This window comes from Lissotriton helveticus, chromosome 1_1, assembly GCF_964261635.1.
Source record: "Lissotriton helveticus chromosome 1_1, aLisHel1.1, whole genome shotgun sequence".
Taxonomy (NCBI): Eukaryota; Metazoa; Chordata; class Amphibia; order Caudata; family Salamandridae; genus Lissotriton; species Lissotriton helveticus.
In genome coordinates, this window is record NC_136057.1 from 1,935,632,170 (window position 1) to 1,935,657,297 (window position 25,128).

Genomic DNA, 25,128 nt, shown 5'->3' on the forward strand with positions numbered 1-25,128 from the left:
GATGGACTCCTTCTTGGTGTTGGGAGAATAGGTTCAACAAGGGCAGGAATGTCCTGTGTCGGCCTTTTCTTCTTTAATGGAATGACATAGGATTCCAGTGGTTGGGAAGTGATTTTTCTCTTGTAGAGGGTCAATTTCCCCGTTTGGGCATCGATGTAATGCTCAGATTGGTCTTCTGAGGCTTGATGTCGATCCAAGTGGCTTTTTTGCGTTGAAGGTGCCGACGTGTCACCGAGTTTCGGCACCGATCTGGGTGCAAATGCCTTCGGTGCCACCTTAGGTGGCAGAGTGTAGAGAAGCTTGGTCGAGGTCTTTGGAGGCGTGTCCACCGATGTCGGAGCCGACGGCGTGGGAGCCGTTGACGACAAAGTCTTCTCCCGACTACGTTTGAGGGAGTCGGTGACCTGCTTTGTAAAGGAAGCAGAGGGTTTTGTAACCGACGACCGATGTTCGGTAGTGTCGGAGTCCCTCGGTGTCGACGAGTATTCTGTTGACGAATCTTCGGCTCTAACGGGTCGCGTCTCCGTCGTAGCCTTTGGCACCGACGCCGTTGCCGCAGATCCGGCATCTTTGTGCCGATGCGTAGGGCCTCCGGGTCGTGGCTTTTAATAGACTTTGTTTCGACTGTGCGTTTACTTGTAGGCGCCGCAGTGGCGTCCGAAGGCGTGTCAACTGTCTTGGAAGTCCGCGCCGGAGCAACCGTGCTCGACACTGGATGGACGGCCTTCTTAGAGGATGGTTCCTTGGGCACCTTTTGCGGCGCTGTCGACTCGACAGCCTTCTTCGACCTTTGTGGGCCGGAGGGCGACGGAGTCGATGAAGGAGCAGGCTTCGATATTTTTTGTTGGACGTCGGCCATTTTAGGTGTTGTCGAATCCGATGGTTTCGGTTTCGTTTGTGGTTGGACGTCGGCCATCTTTGGTGCCGTCTTATCCGAAAGTTTCGGTTTCAGTTTCGATACGTGCAATGGCGGCTCCGCTTGAGTGTCCGTGGCCGGGCCAGAAGGCGGGGCCGGGGATAGCGGTGCAGGGTCGTGGGTAAGGCCGAGTGGCGATCCCGTGACCTGAGCCTGAGTCATGGAGCTTTCGGGGCATAGCTCTTCCTCTGAGCTATCTTCCGCGGCCCCATCAACTTCTTCGTCGTCCCCTACCTCCTCGACGTATTCAAGGTCTTGGGCCTGTCCTTCGACGTGTTCTTCGGGATCGGCCTGGACCTCCGTCGACGGTGGTGAAATCTGAAGATGATGGCGAACGCCTTCGTCTGCGGGGTCGTCGAATATGTTGTCGGGTGCCGGAGTCGCTCGCTGGGCCTCGAGGCGCGCCGCGCGCCGATGCTTGAGCGTCTTCTTTGACCTGAACTTAGAGCAGGCCATGCAGTTTTCCTCGTTGTGGTCCGGCGAGAGGCATTTATTACAGACCGGATGCACGTCGATATGTGGATATTTGGATCCACAGACGGGGCAGAACTTGAACGGACTCCGCTCCATGTTCAGTACGTCGGGGTCTTGCTGCGACGAGAGGGCCTCGATGTCCGAAGAGTACCTCGACTCCACAGAATTCTGACTCAAAGAGCCGGACGATGCTCGAGACCGCACGCAAACAATACCGACGCAGGTAACGAAGGCCTTTTGGCCTTAAGAACAAATAGTTTTGGTTCCGACACGGAGACGTCGAAACCACATCCGAACCCAATGGCGGAAAAAAACAATCTGGGGATGGAGTCGATGCCCATGCGCACTGTAGTCCAGGGGAGGAGCCACCTATCTCGTGATACTTCGAAGACTCTTCCAGGACAACAATGTGCAATCATCCGGACCCAACACTAGGCGGCGATCTATGCACTAGATATGAATTTAGCAGCCCACATGCCTCGAACACACAGGAACCAAGTAGATGGGATAGAGGCTGCACAGGGACCAAGGTGGGGTGCGAGAAGCCATCACAATGATAAAGGAAGTAAGGGGCATCGTAGTTCCAAGGGGGCAGGAGGGCAGTGCGTTGTTCAAGTGGGGTCAGGGAAAAACGCAGGGGCACATTGCATAGAGAATCATAGGCAGATAGGGCAGAGAGAAAAGCGTGGACCAGAAGGTTGAGAATATGGCAGATCACACCGCGACCTCCAGGGTTTTAAAAATCTAAATTGGCCTTCAATGGCTTGGAAAATGTCTCACCCAGAAGTGGGGGAGCGACAACCTTTTAAAACTCCACCCCCTCCGATTGGCTCTTTGTCCATCAGCGTTTCATTGTCTCTGACCGGACATCAAGGCGCCTTCTATTCTGAATTTTTAAGCCCCTTCTCGTCCTAAAGTAAGACATGACTACTAGGCCTCACTATCCCGAGAATCAAGTGCCTAAGAGGAGGCTTTTAGCTGTCGAATTTGGAGTCCAACTGTACTGAGGCCCTCGGATAAGCCAGATAGCCCCCCAAAAGTATGTTAAAAATATGAAATGCAGATATCCCTGACAGCAACTAGAGAGGATGCAGGAATCTCATGCCTTTGCATATAGTTTGCAAATGAAACATCAGCGAGCAAGATAAACTGCATCAAACAGTGTTTATGCTTTCAATAACTTTACTCTTTTCGTGTATTATAAGGATACCTTTTCCTATTTATTACACCCTTCCTCTGCCCTCCGACAGCCTCTTTAAGCTATTTTTAGCGTGATTCTTGCTGTTTCAGTAGAGGGGTCACTCATTTTGGAGTTTTTGGTATGACTTGAAATTGTTTCGAGCGTCTTTCCACGGGTGAGAATTGTATGCTTGTTTTTGTATTTAGACGTGGCAATAACTGCACACTAGGAGCATTGGGTGGTGACCACACGTAGAACATGCCAGACGCATCTTCCAAACTATGGCCTTCCTGCAAACACACCATGCATTTCGCACCCTTTTGCTATATATGGGTGCTCAACTGTATCTTCATCCATTTGCACATCCCTGCTGATGCTAGGAAGAGACTACATGGACAGGGTTGAGGGGTGATGGGTCGATGCAGGGAAAAGGGATAGAGGGACAAGAGAAGAAGGAGATGCAGGCAAACGGACGGGGGAAAGGGAGTACAGCACCATCCAGCTCCAGCCATACCTGCACAGTGAGCTGCTGTATGCATGTAACAAGGTTTCAGCATCACTTCCAGCCAGAGCAAGTCCCGCATTTAAGCTATGCCTTGACTACCAACACAAGGTAAAGAAAGCAATTTTTCGTGGATCAATACGCCTTTGATTGCTCTGAATAGATGTATGCAGTGCAATGGACCCACCTTTTCGGGTCGAGGTCTACCACAGTGCAGCTGTCTGGTTTGCTAACGACTTCTTGGGGACATTCTGAAAGCTTCCCTGGAAATGCATTATGCCCATTGTTTACTAATGGATTTGTGTTTTTTAACTTACAGTTGCTTGCTTTCTATTTGCTAGTTCTATTTGATTTACGATGTTCAGCTTGAATTCGTACCTCCAATGGAGCATAGTCTATTTACTGTATTCTTCCACAAGTGCTAGCGTTCAGTAAATGGGCCTTTAAATCTTGTTCTTATCTTGTTACATTTGCAGAGAATTCAAAGACAGAGGTCAAATGTAAGGCTCTGTCTTCCGAGGGAGCTTGGCGTTTACTTTTCTTTCTCGGACTTCAAAGCGGGAGGATTTATGTTACAATCTTGCTGTGAAATCAAAGGCTTTTTTCTAGTACACAAAAAAATTCAATAACTGTAAATGAACTGTGCATATATTTGAGAACATATAAGAATTAGGAAAGCACAAATAAAGCACTTTTTTAAATTCTGAAGTAAGGTGGAGACAAATATTTTAGTACGGTCAAAACCAATCAATACACTAGGTGATAATATTTTCACACATCATTTATGCGCTATACTTTTATCAGTAAACTGAACATTTGTGGAAATGTAATGGTCATTTCAATTGAGAAGTGCACTACCACACCATGCATACTCCACACTACACCACTCTACAACACGCCACTCCTCTCCACTCTATGACACTCCACCCCACTCTAAGACACTCTATGGCACACCACTTCACTCTATGACACGCCACTACATTCTACTCTATGAAATGACACTCCAGGCCACAACGCTCTATGATATTTTACTCCACTCTACTCGACAACACTCTACTCGACAACACTCTACTCGACAACACTCTACTCGACAACACTCTACTCGACACTGCTCCATGCCAATCTACGACACTCCACTCAATAAAATGACACCATACGACACTCACTTCAAGACACAACATTCCACTCCACGATATTCTCCTCTATGCCACTAACTTTTAGTCATGCTTAATAGCAGGCATGCCGGTGTTCAAAATGGCTAAAACATATTGGCAAAGCCAATAGCTCTTGCATAGGTAAGACCTACTGGCAAAATCAATACTTGTTGACAGTTTAAGAACTTGTGATAGAATGTAAAACATTGTCATGAATCCACAAGTTATTTGCTACCAAGAAGTCCACTTCTTCAAAGGAACACAACAACAGTTGCAGCCAAATGGTGCTGAAGCGTCACTATGCCAAACCATGGAAACTACTTTCAGGACTGAGGTCACATTAGTGCATGCATGGGTTAAAGGGCCTGTCTATACACTAGGTTGAAACTAAGTTTCATGCCCATAAGAGCAAATCCTGGCGAATTCAGTTTTTAAGACTACAATTATGTTCCCGCAAAGTAGAAGGGTTGATAAAGGTACCCTTAATGTACATGATAGGACAATTTTTTAAGTCTCGCCTGAGATATCACATGCACTGATGCTTGCAAAACATTTTCTTTGCTTAGAGGGCGCCCATTGCTTAACATTTGTAGGCTTCAATTTCACGTTCACCCCCTTGCTTCTATTTGAACTGCACATGCTGGCTTCATTTCCTCTTTGTGTTTGTCCCTCCCATGATGCATGGCTACAATTACTACACTCTTGCTCATTGTCCTGCTACTGTACGTGCTTTCAGAACTTTTTTCTTATAGTTGTAGCACTCCCTAAGAGCGCAGGTATCTGCAAGCTGTCTCCTCTTCATCCCACTCCGTGTTACTGCTTGCCCCCTCCCCTCGGGTTGTTTGCCGTCATCCTATGTTGATGCTTGCTTCCCCGTCCCACGCATCATCTCCTGTGTTGTTTGTTCGATCCATTACTGAGTTATCGCTTTCACCGCACCGCCGCGTGGTTGTTGCTTGCACCGCACCACCGTGTGGTTATTGCTTGCGCTGCCCTCCCACATTGCTGTTGCTTGGCCAGTCCCTCCAGCCCCCTCTTCCTTGGTGCTTGCTTGAACTGCCACTCTGGCATTGTTGTTGGGTGCCCCGTCCCTCCCGTGCAGTTGTTGGGTGCCCCGTCCCTCCCGTGCAGTTGTTGGGTGCCCCGTCCTTCCCGCGCAGTTGTTGGGTGCCCCGTCCCTCCCGCGCAGTTGTTGGGTGCCCCGTCCCTCCCGCGCAGTTGTTGGGTGCCCCGTCCCTCCCGCGCAGTTGTTGGGTGCCCCGTCCCTCCCGCGCAGATGTTGAGTGCCCCGTCCCTCCTGCGCAGTTGTTGGGTGCATCGCACTTATCGCACTGATGTTGGGTGAAACGCACCTGCTGCACTGTTGTTTGGTGAAACGCACCTGCCGTTGAAAGGTGCAATGCCCGCACTGTTGCTGGGTACCTCGCCTGCGCTCTTGCTGGGTGCCTCGCCCGCGCTGTTGCTGGGTGCCCCGACTCCGCGGTTGTTGCTGTTGGGTGCCCCACCCATGCTGTTGCTATTGGGTGCCCCACCCATGCTGTTGCTATTGGGTGCCCCACCCATGCTGTTGCTATTGGGTGCCCCACCCATGCTGTTGTTGGGTGCCCCACCCATGCTGTTGTTGGGTGCCCCGCCCCCGTTGTGGTTGTTGGGTGCCCTGCCCGCGTTGTTGCTGTTGGGTGCCCGCCCGCGTCGTCACTGTTGTTGAGTGCTCCGCCTGCATTGTTGATGTTGGGTGCCGCGCCCGTGTTGTTGTTGGGTGCCGCGCCCGCGTTGTTGTTGGGTGCCTCGCCCGCGTCGTTGTTGGGTGCCCCACCCATACTGTTGGGTGCTCGCCCGCGTTGTTGTTGGGTGCCCCACCCGCGCTGTTGCTGGGTTCCCTACCCATACTGTTGTTGCTGTTGGATGCTCCGCCCACGCTGTTGATGTTGGGTGCCGTGCCCACGTCGTCGTTGGGTACTCCGTCCTGCATCGTCGTTGTTGGGTGCCCAGTCCCGCGTTGTCATTGTTGGGTGCCCTGTCCCGCGTCGTTGTTGGGTGCCCCGTACCGCGTCGTTGTTGTTGGGTGCCCCGTACCGCGTAGTCGTTGTTGGGTGCCCCGTACCGCGTAGTCGTTGTTGGGTGCCCCGTACCGCGTAGTCGTTGTTGGATGCCCCGTACCGCGTAGTCGTTGTTGGGTGCCCCGTACCGCGTAGTCGTTGTTGGGTGCCCCGTACCGCATAATTGTTGTTGGGTGCCCCGTACCGCGTTGTTGTTGTTGGGTGCCCTGTACCGCGTTGTTGTTGTTGTTGTTGGGTGCCCTGTCCTGCGTTGTTGTTGTTGGGTGCCCTGTCCTGCTTTGTTGTGGGGTGACCCTCCCGCGTTGTTGTGGGGTGACCCTCCCGCGTTGTTGTGGGGTGACCCTCCCGCGTTGTTGTGGGGTGACCCTCCCGCGTTGTTGTGGGGTGACCCTCCCGCGTTGTTGTGGGGTGACCCTCCCGCGTTGTTGTGGGGTGACCCTCCCGCGTTGTTGTGGGGTGACCCTCCCGCGTTGTTGTGGGGTGACCCTCCCGCGTTGTTGTGTGACCCTCCAGCATTGTTGTTGTTGTTGGTTGACCCTCCAGCATTGTTGTTGTTGTTGGTTGACCCTCCAGCATTGTTGTTGTTGTTGGGTGACCCTCCAGCATTATTATTGTTGTTGGGTGACCCTCCAGCATTATTGTTGTTGTTGGGTGTCCCTCCAGCATTATTGTTGTTGTTGTTGGGTGACCCTCCAGCATTATTGTTGTTGTTGGGTGACCCTCCAGCATTGTTGTTGTTGTTGGGTGACCCTCCAGCATTGTTGTTGTTGTTGGGTGACCCTCCAGCATTGTTGTTGTTGTGTGACCCTCCCGCATTGTTGTTGTTGGGTGCCCCTCCCGGATTATTGTTGTTGGGTGCCCCTCCCGAATTATTGTTGTTGGGTGCCCCTCCCGAATTATTGTTGTTGGGTGCCCCTCCCGAATTATTGTTGTTGGGTGCCCCTCCCGAATTATTGTTGTTGGGTGCCCCTCCCGAATTATTGTTGTTGGGTGCCCCTCCCGAATTATTGTTGTTGGGTGCCCCTCCCAAAATATTGTTGTTGGGTGCCCCTCCCAAAATATTGTTGTTGGGTGCCCCTCCCAAAATATTGTTGTTGGGTGCCCCTCCCAAATTATTGTTGTTAGTTGCCCCTCCCAAATTATTGTTGTTGGGTGCCCCTCCCAAATTATTGTTGTTGGGTGCCCCTCCCAAATTATTGTTGTTGGGTGCCACTCCCGCACTCTTGTTGTAGTTGTTGTTGGGTGCTCCTCATGCATTGTTGTTGTTGGGTACCCCTCCCACATTGTTGCTATTGGGTGCCCCTCCCGCATTGTTGTTGTTGGGTGCCCCTCCTGCATTGTTGTTGTTGGGTGACCCTCCTGCAGTGTTGTTTGGTGTCCCTCCCGCATTGTTGTTGTTGTTGGGTGTTCCTCCCGCATTGTTGTTGGGTGTCCCTCCTGCAGTGTTGTTGTTGGGTGCCCCTCCCGCAGTGTTGTTGATGGGTGCCCCTCCCGCATTGCTGTGGTTGTTGGGTGTCCCTACCGCATTGCTGTTGTTGGGTGCCTCTCCCGCATTGTTGTTGTTGGGTGCCCCTCCCGCATTGTTGTTTTTGGGTGCCCCTCTAGCATTGTTGTTGTAATTGGGTGCCCGGACCCTCCTGCGTTGTTGTTCTCCCACGTTGTCCCGTCCCTCCCACGTTGTTGGTTGTGCTCGCCCCGTCCCTCCCACGTTGTTGTTGGTGGTGGTGGCGGCATTGTTGTTGTTGGTGGTGGTGGCATTGTTGTTGTTGGTGGCGTTGGTGGTGGCGGCGGCGTTGGTGGTGGCGTTGGTGATGGTGGTGGTGATGGCGGTGTTGGTGGCTGCGTTGCTGTTGGCGGCGTTGTTGGTGATGGTGGCGTTGTTGGTGATGGTGGCGTTGCTGTTGTTGGTGGTGGCGTTGTTGTTGGCGGTTGCCCCGTCCCGCCCGGGTGTTGCTCGCCCCGCCCGTGCGGGTTGTCGTTGCTCGCCCCGCCCGCGCGGGGTGTCGTTGCTCAGACCTATCCCTCCCGAGTTCTTGGTGTTGCTCAGACCCGTCCCTCCCGAGCTGTTGGTGTTGCTCAGACCCGTCCCTCCCGAGTTGTTGCTCAGACCCGTCCCTCATGCCTTGTTGTTGACCTCATAATGGCATGCTCCGTCATCAAGGGTTGTAGCCTGGGAATGCATTGGTGCAGAACAGCAGCAAACAGCACAGAGGCAGCTGCTGCAGTCATATGTTGTCTTAGTGTAGAGTGAGGTGAATTCTGTACTGCGACTGTAAGTACTTCATACAAGAGTCCCAGAAACGTCAAGTGGTGCCCATACTCCAAAGGTGCTCCGGGGCCTGCTGAATAGCCTGAATGTGAAATACAAAGGCACTTTACAAAGCATAACATATAAAGTGAGCAACGGAACGTGGAGTACATTAGAAAACTGACCTGGGCTGCCATTGAGGGTATGTGGATACTTTAATTAAGCATGCTGCACATCCGGGTGTCCAATGTGAGTCCAGAAGGGCTTGATTCATGCCAGTTCTTCAGGATAATCACGGACTGTGTAAATAACTGTAGGCACATTTATTTTATTTGGAGATCCTGAAACTCAATTGCGAGCCTTTGAGCCGTTGGCAGTGTAAATGGCAAGGCCTTCTATAAAAAATTCAAAGGCATTGTTCATTTACAATATCCCGCAAAAGTAATACCCATTGCATTGCAGAGCACGATGTCCGTGAAGCGGGCACCGTGCTCAATATTAAAGTTCAAAATAACAGAAAGAGCACGTTGTCCCTGAATCGGGCACTGCGCTCATCATAAAACTTGTAACAAATAAATAAACAGAGCGCGTTGTCCCTGAAGCGGGCGCCGAGCTCAGTATTAAAGTTTAAAAAATAAAATTTTAACTGAGCGCGGTGTCCCGAAAGTGGGTGCTGTGCTCAGCATGCAAATATAAAAAAAGCAGCCACCATTGCCCCCATCAGTGTCAATAAACAAAATAGTGCTCACCCACTTATAATGCAGACCGTGCAACAAGCCAAGTAAAAGGTACAGTCCTTATGGGGGGGTACCAAATGCAGACAAGGCGGTACCAAGGAGGGACTAACAAGTCTATTTATGAATCAGAAGCCAGCATTTAAGAAGGACAATGACACAAGCCAATGACAAATATGGGTGGAGAGTGGGCGGGACTTCTACAGCATACTTTATTACAGCATGCCAAACAGAGCGAGCAGCGCATGCGCACTGCCGCTAGGCTCGACCTAAAAAAGCACTTAAAGTGTCTGCAGCAAAGTTAAGGAAAAGGACACAGTTACAGAATGTGAAGTGCATTTGGCTAAACAGCTGGAATGGATGAAGGCAGTTGGCAGCAAAGGACAGCAATGGTAGTGAGAGATGTTCAAGAGATGGGACATGAGATGAGAGGTGCTCACATGGAAAAGCCCATTAGAGTGGAAAGAAGGGAGGGGGAAAGAGTGGTGCGGAAGGAGCGTTGACGGAGGAAGTGAAGGCAAGAGCATGATACAATACTGTTAAAAAGTATGAATATTGTAATAATACATAAATAAACAAGAAGATTTTCTCCTCAATATGTTGTGCAAAACAGGTCAGGAGAGTACCATCACATTTTATTTCCCCGACCGCAGAAAAAGCGGAGGCAGCCCTGGGCGGTGGACTGGCGCTTGGGGTTCAAATCGCTCAAATGGAGGTCCCATTTCACACCTGCTGGTCCAGATCCTGGCCCCATGACTTCTTCCAACAGAAAGAGAGGTAACTTGAGGCGCCCAGGATCAAGGCTGCAGAATGAAATCCAGATTTGTGCGTCCGCCTTAAGGAAGGGCTAGTGTACTGGAGAGGAAATAATACAAGCATTTGCAATGCAATAGGTCTCGCATTAGGAAAGTTTGAGCTATTGGTATTGTAAATGGCAAAGTTTTTATTTATGTTTCTTTTTTTTTAAATAGCTAAATTAATAGCTTCGTCATTTACAATGCCAATAGTTATAACTTTCGCAAATGTGATACCTATAGCATTTGTAATGCAATATGTTTTGTATTTACAAACCGCGAGAGGACAAAAAAAAGCTCCGGACCACCGCCTCCTCCCAGGCCTTCAAAAGTGACCTCAAAGTTCTCCTCCTCCAGAGACACCTCCAAAAGTAATTCACGTCCTCTTGCTATTTGTGAGGAAGACTTCCCACTACTGATAATTTCTACTTTCCATGACCATGGAAGTGCCTTCCCAGTGTATGCCTGTGATTGGAGGGTCTGCCTTTTTGCAGTATTTTCCATGTACTGGTGTTCGGTGCCCTTTTGTAACATGCACACACCACTCTGCCCTTGCAACACACGGCTGCTACCTCTCACATGTCTTTGCCTTTGATACTTGCACAAGTGCCACCTTGCCCATGTAACGCTTGTTCCTGAGCCTGAGTGTCTAGCACTTATTGCAGGACTATACCGCTAATTATACTCTGTTTTCTCTTATAACTGCACACTTGTCACTTTCATTTCCTCTTGTGCACTTTTGACTACCTCATGTATTTTGGTTGCTCACAATTTTTACTCAAGTATTTTGTTTGCTCAGGATTGTCACTATTACCTTTACTACCCATGTATTCTGGTTGCTCACAATTTTTACTCAAGTATTTTGTTTGCTCACGATTGTCACTATTACCTTTACTACCTCATGTATTTTTGGTTGCTCATAGTTTTTACTAACTCATGTATTTTGTTTGCTCACAATTGTCACTATTACCATATGTAAGTAACGTATGTTTTTGCAACCTGTTCTTTTGTAATGTTTCTCATTATGTTTCATTTCTGTTCCTAATGTGAAGCGCTCTGACGCCTTCGGGTAAAGTCCGCGCTATATAAAAATGCATAAATACATAAATAAATACCGCCTTCGGGTAAAGTCCGCGCTATCTAAAAATGCATAAATACATAAATAAATAAATACCGCCTTCGGGTAAAGTCTGCGCTATATAAAAATGCATAAATAAATAAATAAATACCGCAAATCAAACATCCTCGTCACTCTGCCGGCCTGCGACCAGGAAGTCAGGCAGGCCGGCGCGACAACCGGAAACAGGAAGTAGGAGGGCGGGAGCCTACCCCGCCTCCCACGGAAGAGCCGCGATTGTTTGGAGCACCGGAGCAGGCAGGAGCCTACCCTGCGCCCCGGTACCGAAGGAGGGAAGAAGAGTCCTGCTGCCGGGCCCTGCAGCTGAGGAGAGCCGCCGCACGAAGGAAGCCGGTGAGTGGGTTGCTGAGCTGCTGGGGGAGCATGTGTGTGCGCGCGTGCGGGGGGGGCGGGCTGTGTATGTGTGTGTGTGTGTATGTGTCTTGGAGTGCGTGTGTGTGACTGTGGGGGTGTGTGTGTGTGTGTGTGTGTGTGTGTGAGCGAGTGTCTGTCTGCGCGCGCATGTGTACGGCGCGGGACGCGACGTGCGCGTTCGCGCACACGAATCCAGGAGAAACAGCTCGTACACCCTCTTGTCCTCCTTCCCCCCAGACTGATCGCTATACGTCTCCAGCTGGACACATGCATCCTTGCAGGATGCATTGCCAGCGAGACCCAAAAAGTGGTGCTGAAAAATATGCCAACGGTCATACAAGATACAGAGCAGGCAATGAAGTAAGGCATGGTCGGGGCATTTAATATGCGAGAGTGACCAGGATGCAGCCACTAAAGGAATTGTAGGAACAGGGTGTGCAAAGTTGCAGGTAGTGGCAGTAACACAGTTTAGATCTAAATTAGGTGAAAAGATAACCACCGAGTTGTAAAATCTTCTGCCTTTACAGCTGAGGCTGGAACTTTCGGAAAAGGCCTTTAGTGGGGAGCTCAAAACGTGGCTTTTTGAATTTGCTCTGGAACAAGGTCACGTTGGGTAAGGTTGGGTGGTGGTAGTTCGCTGGCTTCGTATCTATTTATAGGTGAAGACTGTTGGTCTGTAGGTTTCTGGGTTTTCCTGCCGCGCTGACATGTCCTTGGGAGTAACATGAGCTTTATAAATCATATTATTACTAAAAGATCACCATCATTCACCAATTCAACTTTTGCACTTGGTCAAACAAATGTTTTAGATAGGCAGTCGAGTTTCACAAAATAGCAGCCTCCAATAACGGTGCATTCTTACAGTTTCTGTTGCCTCAGAGCACTTGCAGCAAAAGGGTAGTGAAATAAATCTTCCTTAAACCCAACGTCTAAACTCTAGAGAGGCGCAGGTACACCTGTGCAATCTCTGCTAATTAACTGAGCCCATTTTATGAGGAGATCAACAACTGTACCCAGTAGAAGTAACTTTTTTTCTTCTTTTTTACAGAGTTTTATATAGCACGAACTTGACCCGGTATCGGGTAACAGAGCATTTTACATAGTATCTGTTGCGTTACATGAGGACACATTCATTCTTGTTAGGCACAGGGAGATTAAGTGATTTGTCCAAAATCATAGGATGTTCAGCGTCATTGCCGAGACTCAAACCCAGTTCCCCAGAATCGAGGCCGACCGCCCTAGTCGTTAGGCCAACTTCTCTCCAGTGCCTTTACGAAAGCGTCCTGCTGACTGAGGTCTTCAACACATTATGTTTATAGGTTTTTATAATTATAAAGCACAACAGCTACTCTACTGGGTATCCTACTCCAGAGTCTCACAGAACACCCCCCAACAGTTCACTAAAATAGGACTGCGCATGATTTCATAAGCGGGTGTTCGGGAGGTGGCTTAAACTCCACAGATTTCAATGAGTGAGGAAGCACGTACCAAGATGTGGTTGCTGATTTACTCAAATAACTGATCATGCTCAGGCTCCACAGTGGGATTTCTTAAAGCAAGGTAATTCTAGGTAGTGATCTTGAGCTGAATAAAGATAACGAGTTGGATAATACTTCTGAACATTGGTTGGAGGTTTCTGCACAGTGCCCCCCTCCCCCCCCCCCCCCAAAAAAAACGTTCCAGCAACCGCCTAATATGTGCAAATATACAGCAGTCGCCTGAGATTGTGAATCAGACATATTAACAAATTTCGAAGCAGATGAAGCTTCCTGGTGCCCATCCTATGTGCTACGCAGGTTACCTTGGGCTCAGCAGAGAGTCTACTTCTCACCTCATATGGGCGATATGTTCCTGTAAGCTAGACAATGAACCCCTCATCCCTGGGCCTGCAGCTCTGCAGGCCACTCCCTCCCAGCCGTGTACCTATATGCAAGGGTCTCTTGTGAGCTACTGTAGCTCTCCAGCTACCTCGGAGTAGCTCACTCAGGAGCATCTCAGCTTATTCAATTAGAAAGCTTTTGCTTGGTTGAATTAACATACATATAACAAATTTGAGCTTATACAACACTAATAATATTAGTAGCTCTCAATGAGTTTCATTGAACGTAAGTAGCTCTCAGTAAATAAATGGTTGGAGACCCCTGCTATATGGTGTGCTGCTATAAACAGTGCTGAGGGGACTCCCAACACCTCTGAATAGGACTGGTTGTACTGTAAGCTCTGCACATGGAAACCCTCGCCCACTCAGTGCCCAATGACTTGTTACTCCTTAAATCTCTGAAGAGCCCGAGTGCTGCACTAGTTTGAGCCTTCCACTCAGTTTTTACGCCCCCCGAGTCTGAAACAGCTGACACTGTAGGCACTTCTTGCCACCTGTGCTCAAGCGTCACGAGTAGTACATATGCATCTGCAAGGTCTGCAGAACATGGAGGTCTCTCACACTAGGGTTTCGGCTACGAAATATACTACTTTTGCGTCATCACAATAACGAACTCCCGCTTGATGTGGGTTCCATGACTTCTTTCTAAACGCATTTCAAGCCGCGTTCACCAACCCTTATGTTTGCACAACTTACATTAACCCCATTCTGAGCACACCGAACTCTGTGTCCTGTATACAGAGGAACTCTTTCCTGTAAACTACCACCACATGCCACAACCAGAGATTCCATTTAAAAGCCTTGCAGTGGTGAACTTCACGTCACAGCACCAATAACCAGGCACTTCTCGCGAAAGCCACGCGGTAATCAATGCCGTTGGGAACAAAGTGTGTCCCTTCTCGCGCTCCAAGGAAAGACTAGATGTTGGCACGCGCTAGACTCGTTAATTGTCGCAGTAGATTTGATCGCTGCACAGAGGCGTAAATATTTAGACCCACAGACTCCCATCCAGATGGCATGCAAGGCAGTGTGCGCAGTTTCGAGGGGAAGCGCGGCAAAGGAGTGTGCAGCAGTCACAAGTAAACATTTACTCACAAAAAGCGTCCTTGGTTTTAGAGCAATACTTGCAAAAAAGTAAAGACAAATGGTAAAGGCCGGCTTACAGGAGCCATGATACAGCTGCCTCGAGTGCAAAACGGACCTCGAGGAACAAAGCAACAAATACTCTCTCTAGCTACCTCAAAATATTGTGTATTCCGCACAAAAAGCCCGTGTTTCATTTTGCAAAGGCCCGCTCCTTCATTTGCCCAAATCAACTCGGCATAATAAAAAAAATGCATAAATACATAAAGAAATAAATCCCGCCTTCGGGTAAAGTCCGCGCTATATAAAAATGCATAAATAACGAAATTAATTAGTACCGCAAATCACCGCCGTCACTGTGCCGGCCTGCGACCAGGAAGTCAGGCAGGCCGGCACGACAACAGGAAACAGGAAGTAGGAGGGCGGGAGCCTACCCCGCCTCCAACAGATGAGCCGCGATGGGAGCCGCGTTTCAAGCACCGGAGCTGGCAGGAGCCGGAGCCGCGTTTGAAGCACCGGAGCTGGCAGGAGCCTACCCTGCGGGTGCCGAAGGAGGGAAGAAGAGTCCTGCTGCCGGGCCTTGTAGCTGAGGAGAGCCGCCGCAGGAATGAAGCCGGTGAGTGGGTTGCTGAGCGGGGGGGGGGGGAGCATGTGTGCGCGCGCGCGAGTGCAGGGGGGGGCGGGCTGTGTATGTGTGTGTGCGTGCGTGTGTGTATGTGTCTGGAGTGCGTGTGTGTGACTGTGGGGGAGGGGGGTGTGTGTGAGCGAGTGTCTGCCGTGTGCCTGTATGTGTGTGCCTGCGTGTGCATGCGCTCGCCTGTGTGTGCGCATGCAGAGGGGTGGGGGCTGCCTATATGTAAAGCGCTCTGATACCTGATTCGGTTCGGGGCTGGGAAAAAAAAAAAAAAATGGCGGAGTTACTCTACGCATGCGCGGGTGAGACGCGCGCTCCCGCGGTGAAAACCGCGAAGGAAACGCTCGTCCACATCGGTGTCCACATTCCCATTAACGGGCAACAATAGATGTCGAGACAGACACTCTCAATGCTCACGCATTGAGAGTACGTCTGCTCGACCTAATAAAGGGCGCCTCAGCCTGGATAGAAGGGGCCCTGCCTACTCACAGATCCACACATTAAGTTAGCATAGGGGCTTCATAATCGACTTTGAAACCTGGAGGCCGTGTTCCAATCCTGGCTTGGTACTATAACAAATACTTTCGCTGTAAAATACTCTGCACTATATCATATACAGTATACATTTTTTTTAAAGGCCCCAAAGAAGATTTCCAAAGTCCTCTAAGGCCAGGTTGCACAACTTTGTTAGTCAAGCTACCAATACTACTGTTTACAGTATCGAGGAAGTCAAGTTTTGACTCCACCTCATGCCTCTTTATCCCCCACCACCCTACATTTCCCGTCTGTTTCTCTCACATCTGAAGGCTCATTTTCATCTTTGCCCCCTCCCCCTCTTCGTTATCCTGTTTGCTTCCTCTTCCTTTCTCCCCGTACTGCGTTCTCTCACTCTAGCTCAGGGGCAAAGTCTGAGGACAAAAGATTCATTCCTGGTGCCCATAAATGAGTGCCAGTGCCCAGCAGTAGCAAATACCGGCACAACGTAAGCACAGGAACGACAGACAATGACATCATGGTCGAAGGCAGCACACATTACAGATTAGAATGTTTAAGATATGAATGTCTCCATTTCCTTTCCGAGCCTTTCCTGTTCTTCCTCAAAATAGGGGCACGGGCCCAGATATTTCACGTCCAAACATTGCCTGAGATAAACAGGTTAACATGTTACACAAACTATTTCTCTCTCTGCCTAGATCTTTGTGAATGGACTAAAACGCCCGCCTACAGGCAGTATTTCCTGACTGGGCTATTTTAGGACACGTGTTTATCAGTCGGCAGAGCCCGCGCACAATAAAGGATGATCTTTCCATATTACATAATCTTGCAATGTGAACAAAAGTGTTACCGGGCACGAGCAAAACCAAAAAGTGACCTAGCAAAAGACAACAGGGCCGCTGGGTTTTAAATGACGTAAAAAGGCATTAGACCATTCGGATGTATGGGGCCGCAAAACTCCTTCCTGACTTGGAAACACGCGATCCACCCTATAACATTAATCCAATCCAGGGAAATGTTATACTATCCTCCAAACGCCACATGGCTGTTGTCAATGTGTGTGGGGGTGGGAGGCTCTAGGTTTAACAATTTCTGCCTCCAGTTTCGTACAGTGACGGTGCATGAAGGTCGGGAAATCAAAAGAAATAATGGCGGCATCTGATCAAACCAATTTGAGTGGTGTGGAAATGTGTAATCAGGCCCAGAACACAGAACGTGTTGTTGGTAGGGGAAGTGCAATGTTGTTGAAGGATATTGTCCAATTAGAAGGATTTAAAGAGGGGTGTGCTGGTGTTTCCAGTTGCAGGTTGAAATCTCACCCAGAAATCTGATCACAAGAGGAGGCGAGTTGATTTGTCTTATAAACAACAAAAATATCAATAAAACTCTTTATAATGCCAGGTGGGCAATAGAAAATGCTTAGCCTCTGTGGTTTAGGTGCTGTGTTTGTAATCTCCACAGTAAGGCATTTAAATAAGGAGTTTGCGCTTAAGGGATTGCTTGTGGATAAAGGCAAGCAACTTTTTCTGCTCTGTTGAGGTGGAGGAAGTTATACCCTAGAGGTAAAACAGTGGCATGGAAAATGAGCAGTACTAGATTTCTGCCAGGGAAATAGTATTGAGATCACTGTCTTGAATGAGGACAATCATGGAAGTTGTATTAGAGTCCTCAGACCAATAAGTCTTTAGTTTTACATTTTATACAACAGGGGCCACACCGTTAAGGGCGCTTTACAAATATGAAGACATATATACATGAACTTATAATAACTTCAGATGTTCATGTATCTAACTGCACTGTAACTAGATGTATTCACTGTGGTAGTCTGGCTATTCAGCACTCTGCAGGATAGAGTTAACACACACACACACAAATGAAGTCCACCCCAGAATGGTATAAAGCCTTAGGAGACACGCTCCTTTAATTATACTGGTTTTAATTAGCCCCATTAGTCCACTTTTATGGCTGTTGTGGGATCTGTTGACTGAAGATTAGACCAAGTGCTGCTGGCTGGTCCATGGATATGAACTCAACCCTCCTGGTAAAGCAGTGCCTCATCTTATGAGTCACACCCAGCTCCAACCGCAAGAGTGATGGGCACAACGACAGATATAGGTCACCTCCACATCCTAGTCACTGCAGTCTGTCTCACTCTTTCCACCAGCAGACTGCTAACAATAGTAATGAACTAGATATTGTACAGAAACATGATGGTCCGGAGCTGCAAGCGTTAATCCTGTAATCACATGTAAGAGTTACTCTCACCGACAGATCTTCATGCAGTTCCAGAGAGGAGATCCCAAACTGTAGAGTGGATTAGTCAACTTAAAGGGGACAACTACATAGTATTCCCTAGACCAGTTTTGACTCTGCCAAACCCTCAAAAAAGGTTGTCACTTCATAGCTGTAAACCCATGCCTGTTTTCCTGTGCCCAAAAACTCATCCAAGTGCCCAGTCTCCAAGGCACTGTTTTTGCTACAATGAGGAGTAGCTGGGTTGACGGAGGGTGACTCTTCTTAGGTTGCTTGGGCAGACTGATCTTTGATTGTGTTTACGATATCTAACTCTGGGGACTGTGGTAATAGAATGTTTTCTGGGATTGGCGATCACAACGTATTAGAGTGTGTTGGGTGCGTTAGAGGTAACATTTGAGAAGGAATGCTTAAAAGCATTGAGTCTGCTGTGAATGTTGACTCTTCAGAAGGAAGGATGTTGCACTAGGTGAAACAGCAGAGATGGTGGGGAGTTTAGGCAGGTTAAGAAGGTGTGGTTTGCTGACTGTTTACACTCCTGCAGGTGAGTCAGCTTCAGTTTGATGTCAAGCAGTTTATTTTGGGGAGATTTGTGCTGTGGTCAATAGTAAGTGGCTGTAAAGACCTAAGTGGTGATTAATCACACCTCTCATGTTAATCATGCCTATGAGTAATGGAACCCTTCTGTGGAAAATTGTCAGGCTTGGAGATTGGCTGACAAAGGGAGCTGTATCAAGGAATAAGTGTGGCTACTCAGAGGGCTGTGGTTTTGGTCCTTAACAGTAATTCAGCTAGTTTATTCCTAAAGGAATTATGCTGCCTGGCTTCATTCTCCAGGGAAGATAACAAACAATAGGGGCAGCAGAATAGGGTGAGCTAGTGTGATTACAATCAGTAGATATGGTAAGCATGTTATCAGTTGTGGCATCTCTACCCATGGAAGAAGCTTTAAGGGTCTTTGGGGTAACAAACCATGTGGTGAAGATATGAAGGTTGATATCCGAGATCAGGTTGGCACATTTCAAGTCATGGTAGCCTGAGATAGAAATGTATTTCCCGTAAGATATGTTTGTGTTCTTTAATACTAAGAAGACAAGCATTGGCAAAGTCAATAGTTCTCGCCTACGGGAGAGCTATCGACTTGGTCAGTTTCTTTTAGCCATGTTGCACCAGCATGGCTGAAAGCTAAAAAAAGAAAAAAGTTATGACGCAACCAGTGCGGACCGTGAAGGGCAATGATCCGATTTCTTATTTTGGGATTTTTCATTGTCTTCACACAAAAAAACAATAAATTATCTTACTTCTGAGGTGAAGCCCTACATGAACACAGTGCCAAAAAGGCGATGTGGAGAAGGAAGCGCATTGCCATATGTATCTTTGTAGCATCTTGGCATGATTTTTAGCAGCCTTTTCTCTGCTGGGAGGTGGACAAGACAAGTAACAATTGGGGAAGATGCAAGGGTGGAGCGGGAAAGCAACAACGCAGGAGGAGGGTGGGGAGTTCAGGGCGAGCAACAATGTGGAAGGAAGAGGAGGTGCAAGTGGCAAGCAGTGGAAAGACACTGCTCAAAGGATGCAGAATTTGGGCCATGATTCAGGGTAGGGTCAAACACATGAAGAGGAAGTGAAGCTGTCACTCGCTGATCAAAGAGAAGCAAGGAAATTATAATGACGGGAACTGTCAAAGATACAGTGATACCCGCCAAGCATTCTGATGGGCATAAGATAACAAACAGTGCTCCCAAAACATTTAGGGGAGCTAGGATGAAGGCAGAAGAATGTTTAAGGAAGGGGCAGGTTATGTGTCCTGCCTGAGGGGAAACAGATTTTTACTGTGCAGCCTTTACCATGCAGACACTTTACTAAACAGTCTTTTGCGGGCAGGTAATTATTTGTACCTTTACCATTCAATACTTTACCAAGCAGATATTTTCTTTCAATAACATTCTTTTTATTTTAAAAACAAGTGATTTTAGGGTTTTAGGATGGGTAAAGGTGAAGGTAGGTAATGATGATTTTAGGGTTCAGGAGTGGGTCAGGGAGGTGAGGGTGACTCGAGGGTTCAGGGGTGGGTATAATAAGGTGCAGGGAGGGTGTCTTGAGGGTTTAGGGGTGTATAGAGGTAAATGGAGGTGAAGGTAACGAAGGTTCAGGGATGGGTAGAGGTAAAGGAAGATGAGGGTGAGTTTAGGGTTCAGGGGTGTGTAGTGGTAAAGGGAGGTATGGGTGAATTGATGGGGACTTAAAGCTGAAACATAAACCTTTTTAAATCACTGTGTTTGATGATGAATAAAACATTCTCAAAATGATAAAAGAGGTAACCAAAAAGGGTAAATGTGACACACCTACAAATGTTAATTTCAGAAAAAACACATACTGTATGGAAACAGTCTTAAAGTGAGTAATCAATAAAAGCAACAGCAAACCAAAATGTTTGTTTCGGAAGTTGGTCACATGCCAGAACGTTTTGTGTTTGTGTTCAGCTCTTGAAAATACCAGACCGGCAAGTGTCAACTTTGATGATTTTAAGTAGTCTTGCAAGTAAAAGCAAAACAACTACTAGTGGGCCTGCAGGACAGATTGTACCACCCTCTCAGTAGCCCTTTAAACATGGCTCAGGTCTGCCACTGCAGAGCATGTGTATGCAGTTTTAAACTGCCATTTTGACCTGGCAAGTTAACCTACTTGCTAGACCCAAACCTTCCCTTTTATTTCATGTAAATCGCCCCAAAGGTAGGCCCTATGCAGTAAAATGAGCTGGGAGCAGTGTATTTAAAAGGCAGGACATGTACTTTTGAGTTTTACATGTCCTGGAAGTGAATAACTGCTACACTCTTTTTTCACTACTGCAAGGCCTATCTCTCCAATAGGTTAACTTTGGGATTGCCTTAAAACATCAATTAAGTGTAATTTCCAATTGAGAAAAGATAGAGATTTAGAATTTGAAGTCTCTGGATTCACAATTTAAAATCACAACTTGAGGTGAAGTCGGATTTTAAATTGTAAGCCTAAAAATACCACTTTTAGAAAATTGGTATTTTCTTACTTTAACCATTCTGTGCCTCTGCCTGTAACTGAATACACGTCTGGGTTGGGTGATAGATGGGCTTTGTGCATTCCCTCTAGACAGTCACACAAAGGGAGCTACGGTGTGACATTTGCATGTTTATGGCCCATCACCATGCTGATGGGCCTTCCTGAGGTAGATTGGGAGGGAGGTGCTCACATTTGCACCTAAATAGGGCTGAGCATGTCCCCACACAAAGAGCTGCATCCCCCCCTTTAAAGTGTTCAGAGCCAGGGCAGGAGAGGCAGGGACCTTTCGATCTTCAAAGGCCTCTTTGATGTCTCCCCCACTTCAAAGGTCCATTTAAGTATTGGACCCCTGACAACACCAAACCAGAACATTGGTGGAACCAAGGACTTTCTGCCTGGAAGAAGAGCTGCTGTGCTGTAGGAGCGACTGCCACTTTGCTAACTGCTTTGCTGTGCTGGCCTGCAGTCTGCTGATTGCCATGCTGTAAGATGGACTGCCATTGCTACCCGGTCAGCTGTATTGGCTTGCCGCTTTTTGCCTGGGAGTGAGAGGGACTGGCCCTGCTCTCTACATCTTTGAACCCAAGTTTCTACAAGGGATTGCTGACGTGCCTCCTTTTTTCTGAAATCTCAGGGACACTGCACTGACTTATTGCAACTCTGCTGATCTCTTCCATCTGTGAATCCTACCCTTACCAGAGGTGCCCACTCCAGTCCTGTCTGAAATGGGTTGGCTGAGTGGGCTAAAGAATGGTGATGGATTAAACCCAGATCAGTTGACTGGGGGTGAGTGTTTGATTTGCTCAAACGCTCCGTCCATCATCCCCTTTTGTATCGCTTTGTTCGCTTAAGTGTGGCAGGGTATGCTCAGACGTGAGTCCCTTGCTCACTTGGCCACTGGATTCAAGATAGCCTGGCTGATGAGGATTATGAATCCGAAACCGGTCCCAGGATTCTTGTTTCCGGTCCATGGAAGACATGGCTTGGCGGTTCGGGCTGGACTGTTCCCATGAGGCACAGGGTCAGACTGATTTGCATATAGCCATGTCTGAAATGGGGTGGCTGAGTGGGCTAAAGAATGGTGATGGATTAAACCCAGATCAGTTGACTGGGGGTGAGTGTTTGATTTGCTCAAACGCTCCGTCCATCATCCCCTTTTTTATCACTCCAGTCCTGGGCATCAGAAGTGGGTTCTGCAGCTGTTTTCTGCAAAAAGTGAAGCAGTGACACCTTTGCCCCGATCAAACTAATGCAGTGCCAATTCGACAACGGCGCGGATCCTGACTGCAAGCTTCAACACAACGCAGCGCGGATCCTTCAAAACCCACTGCAAGGTTGGACACTGACGCAGAGCTGATCCTTCGACACAGACTGCGAGGCTCGACTCAGACGCATCGACAAAACTGCGTGAATCGGAACTGACGCAGTAAACTCCGACGCCAACCCCTGCTCCGTACAAGGTACTTTTTCAGTGGGCCTTTCAGTGGGCCCTGTTTGAGTTCTGTGGCCAGCCTGCTCTCCATCGTAGTCAGGCTGAACTTTAGATTCACCCCAGTCTAGTGCAACCTCAAGTAACCTTTTAAGCGCTATTGACTTCTAAACACTTGTTTTGGATTTAATATTTAAAACTTCACATCTCAACTTCTACTGATTGGATTTTTGGTGTTTTGGTCTTGTTAGATAAATATTCTCTATTTTTCCAAACTGGTGGGGAGTCTTTTTGTAGTGTTTTCAATGTGTTAATGAAATTAAAGGGTTGCACAAATACTTTACACATTGCCTCTAAAGTTAAGCCTGACTACGCTGTGCTAAGCTACCAGAGGGTGAGCACAGGTTAATTTAGGTTGTGTATCTGACTTACCCCGACTAGGATTGTGGCTCCAGCTTGGACAGGGTATATACCTTGTCAATCAGAAACCTCAAAGTCTAACCCTTTAGAAGAACAAATCAGATGTATCTGAAAATCTAGGTGCAAGATTAGAAGAATTGTTTAAACACTAATTGGACCACACATTACATTTAGGAGCAAAAACATATTTAGGTACAAAATCACCCTTGGCATAACCTCAACAGGAGAGAAAATTACTTGCAGTTGAACAATGTACATTTAAGTGCAAAATTACAGTTCTTGCAACACCAACCAGAGTGTGAAGACGTATATATGTCCAAAAACATTTTTGTGAGTAAAAATCAGGTTTAGATGCGCAACTACATTTGTGAGCAGAATCACCATTAGCGCAAAGTTTGTGGTATCACATTTAGATGTGGAATCTTGCAGTGCAGCGATGAAATGTGATAGTGAGATGTCATATCAGGTTGAAAAGGAGTATATCAGTAAGAAATCACGTTTGGTTGATTGCCCGCTGAAGTGCAAAATCACCTGTGGCACGATATCAACATGACTGTGGAAAACATTTAGAAGCACAAATCACATTTAGGTGTGAAATCACTTCACAGTGCAAAATCACCCAGGTTCAACATCCACAAGACTCTGGAAGCTTTTTATGGGCACAAATCGCATTTAGTTGCAAAAACACTTTTAGGAGTACAAATGCATTTCCAATGCATTGCAACAATGTTTCGATTCATTGTCTATGACCTGCGACGTATTTTAGTCTCCCCATTAGCTATTGACTAAAAGGTGTGTCAGTCCGCCTGTCTATAGAGTATAGACAGGCAGAGTAACACATTTAGTCAACAGTAAATGGGGAGACCAAAATACTTATCCTGGCTTATCAAAAATATGAATGAGATGAGGTAATCTAGTTGAGGTTTAAAGTCTATATGGTAGTCAGCATCCCAAAAACAGAAACAATGGCACATTTCTAGAGTTGGTTCCTGCTTGACAGTAATTGGCATCTGAAGATGGGGCCTAAACAAACTGGCTTGGCTGGAACCTTAACATGGCATTGTCAGCAGGTGAAACCATAATGCAAGTAAACATTGGATGACAGGCAAGAAATTATATTCCGAAAGCACGAAGACTTATCAGTGGGACGTTAGCCCAAACTATAGCTTATTCTCTGTGTGAGAGAGGCTCGCAGTGTTGTAGGAAATAACTGAAACACTCTGTGCTGGAGGTCAATGTTGCCAGGTATATGATTCCTTTTGTAGCTAATCCTGCACCATGCTAGTGCAGGCTCTCTTTAGCCACAGGATGTATATATGTCAAAAATAGTATTCGTATAGCACAAACCTAGCTGAAAGGTAGCAGAGTACTTCACGGAATCAAATGCTAAGATGCAGCAAACATGACTGAAGAGGTAACTGGATTCAGGGAGCATTAAAGAATCACTACTGCATTGTACTGTAAATTTAAAGAGGTATATCTTCAGCACGTTTTCAAATTGCAGCAGGTTACTGGCTAAATGGATGTTGTTCCAGCGGCTGCGCCCCATAGCAGACACTTGGTTCCCAAACCCTTCCAATGGCAATCCCTCTTTTACTGCAAATAACTGGTCCTGTGTGTAGACAGATAAATATATATGAAATATCAGTCACCTATAACCCACAAATCCCCTGAAAGGAAGGCATTGCTCAGAGTAACTTTACCTACAGGCTTGCTGACTGCCCTTACCTGAATAAAAGGTATTGATTTTGGCAAGTTCCTTTTCACAGGTCTGGAAGAACTTCTCCTCAAACTTGGCAAAATACCTCTTGACTGTGTCTTCATCTGTAACTGTGAGAGAGAAGATAACAAATCAGATGAAATTCACATCGCAAGATATATCAAAGTTGCAGAAAGGAGGAATGGTAGGAAGAGAACAAGTGGAAATGGGGAAGAGAGGAAGAAGTGAGTGTACAGAGGGAACAAAGAACTGAGTAAAGCGCCCGGGCAACTTCGGCAGTGCACGCAAGAACACAAGCAACTAAGAAACCAACCCATCCCAATCAACAATGCGCCTGATCTTGATCATTTTATAAATATTTAATTTTAAACTGATTTTCAATAATTCCTCTAGCCCACATGTGGTAGTTTTCTGTCTCTCCCAATTTTAGACTATATAGGAGACATGAAAACCTAACAATATGTATTAAAATAGGAGCCGCAAAGGCGCTAAAATACCTTCATAAATAATAGATGTTAAGTAGTCTGATAAATATAAAGTCTCAGGTAGGTCTGAAGGAGGCCAGAGTCGAATGTAAACTTTTAAAGCACATATTGAGCTTGAGACCTTTGCTGCGGTAAAGTTT

At 47.3% G+C, this 25,128-nt stretch overlaps 1 protein-coding gene across 1 annotated transcript in view; it reads right to left on the reverse strand.

The window, feature by feature from the left end:
* XPR1 (xenotropic and polytropic retrovirus receptor 1) overlaps positions 1-25,128 on the reverse strand; it is a 577,436-nt gene that overhangs the window by 320,445 nt on the left and 231,863 nt on the right. Inside the window, exon 3 of the mRNA XM_078643514.1 lies at positions 24,512-24,613. Coding sequence (XP_078499640.1) covers positions 24,512-24,613 — 102 coding nt within the window. The remainder of the gene's footprint in view (positions 1-24,511; positions 24,614-25,128) is intronic.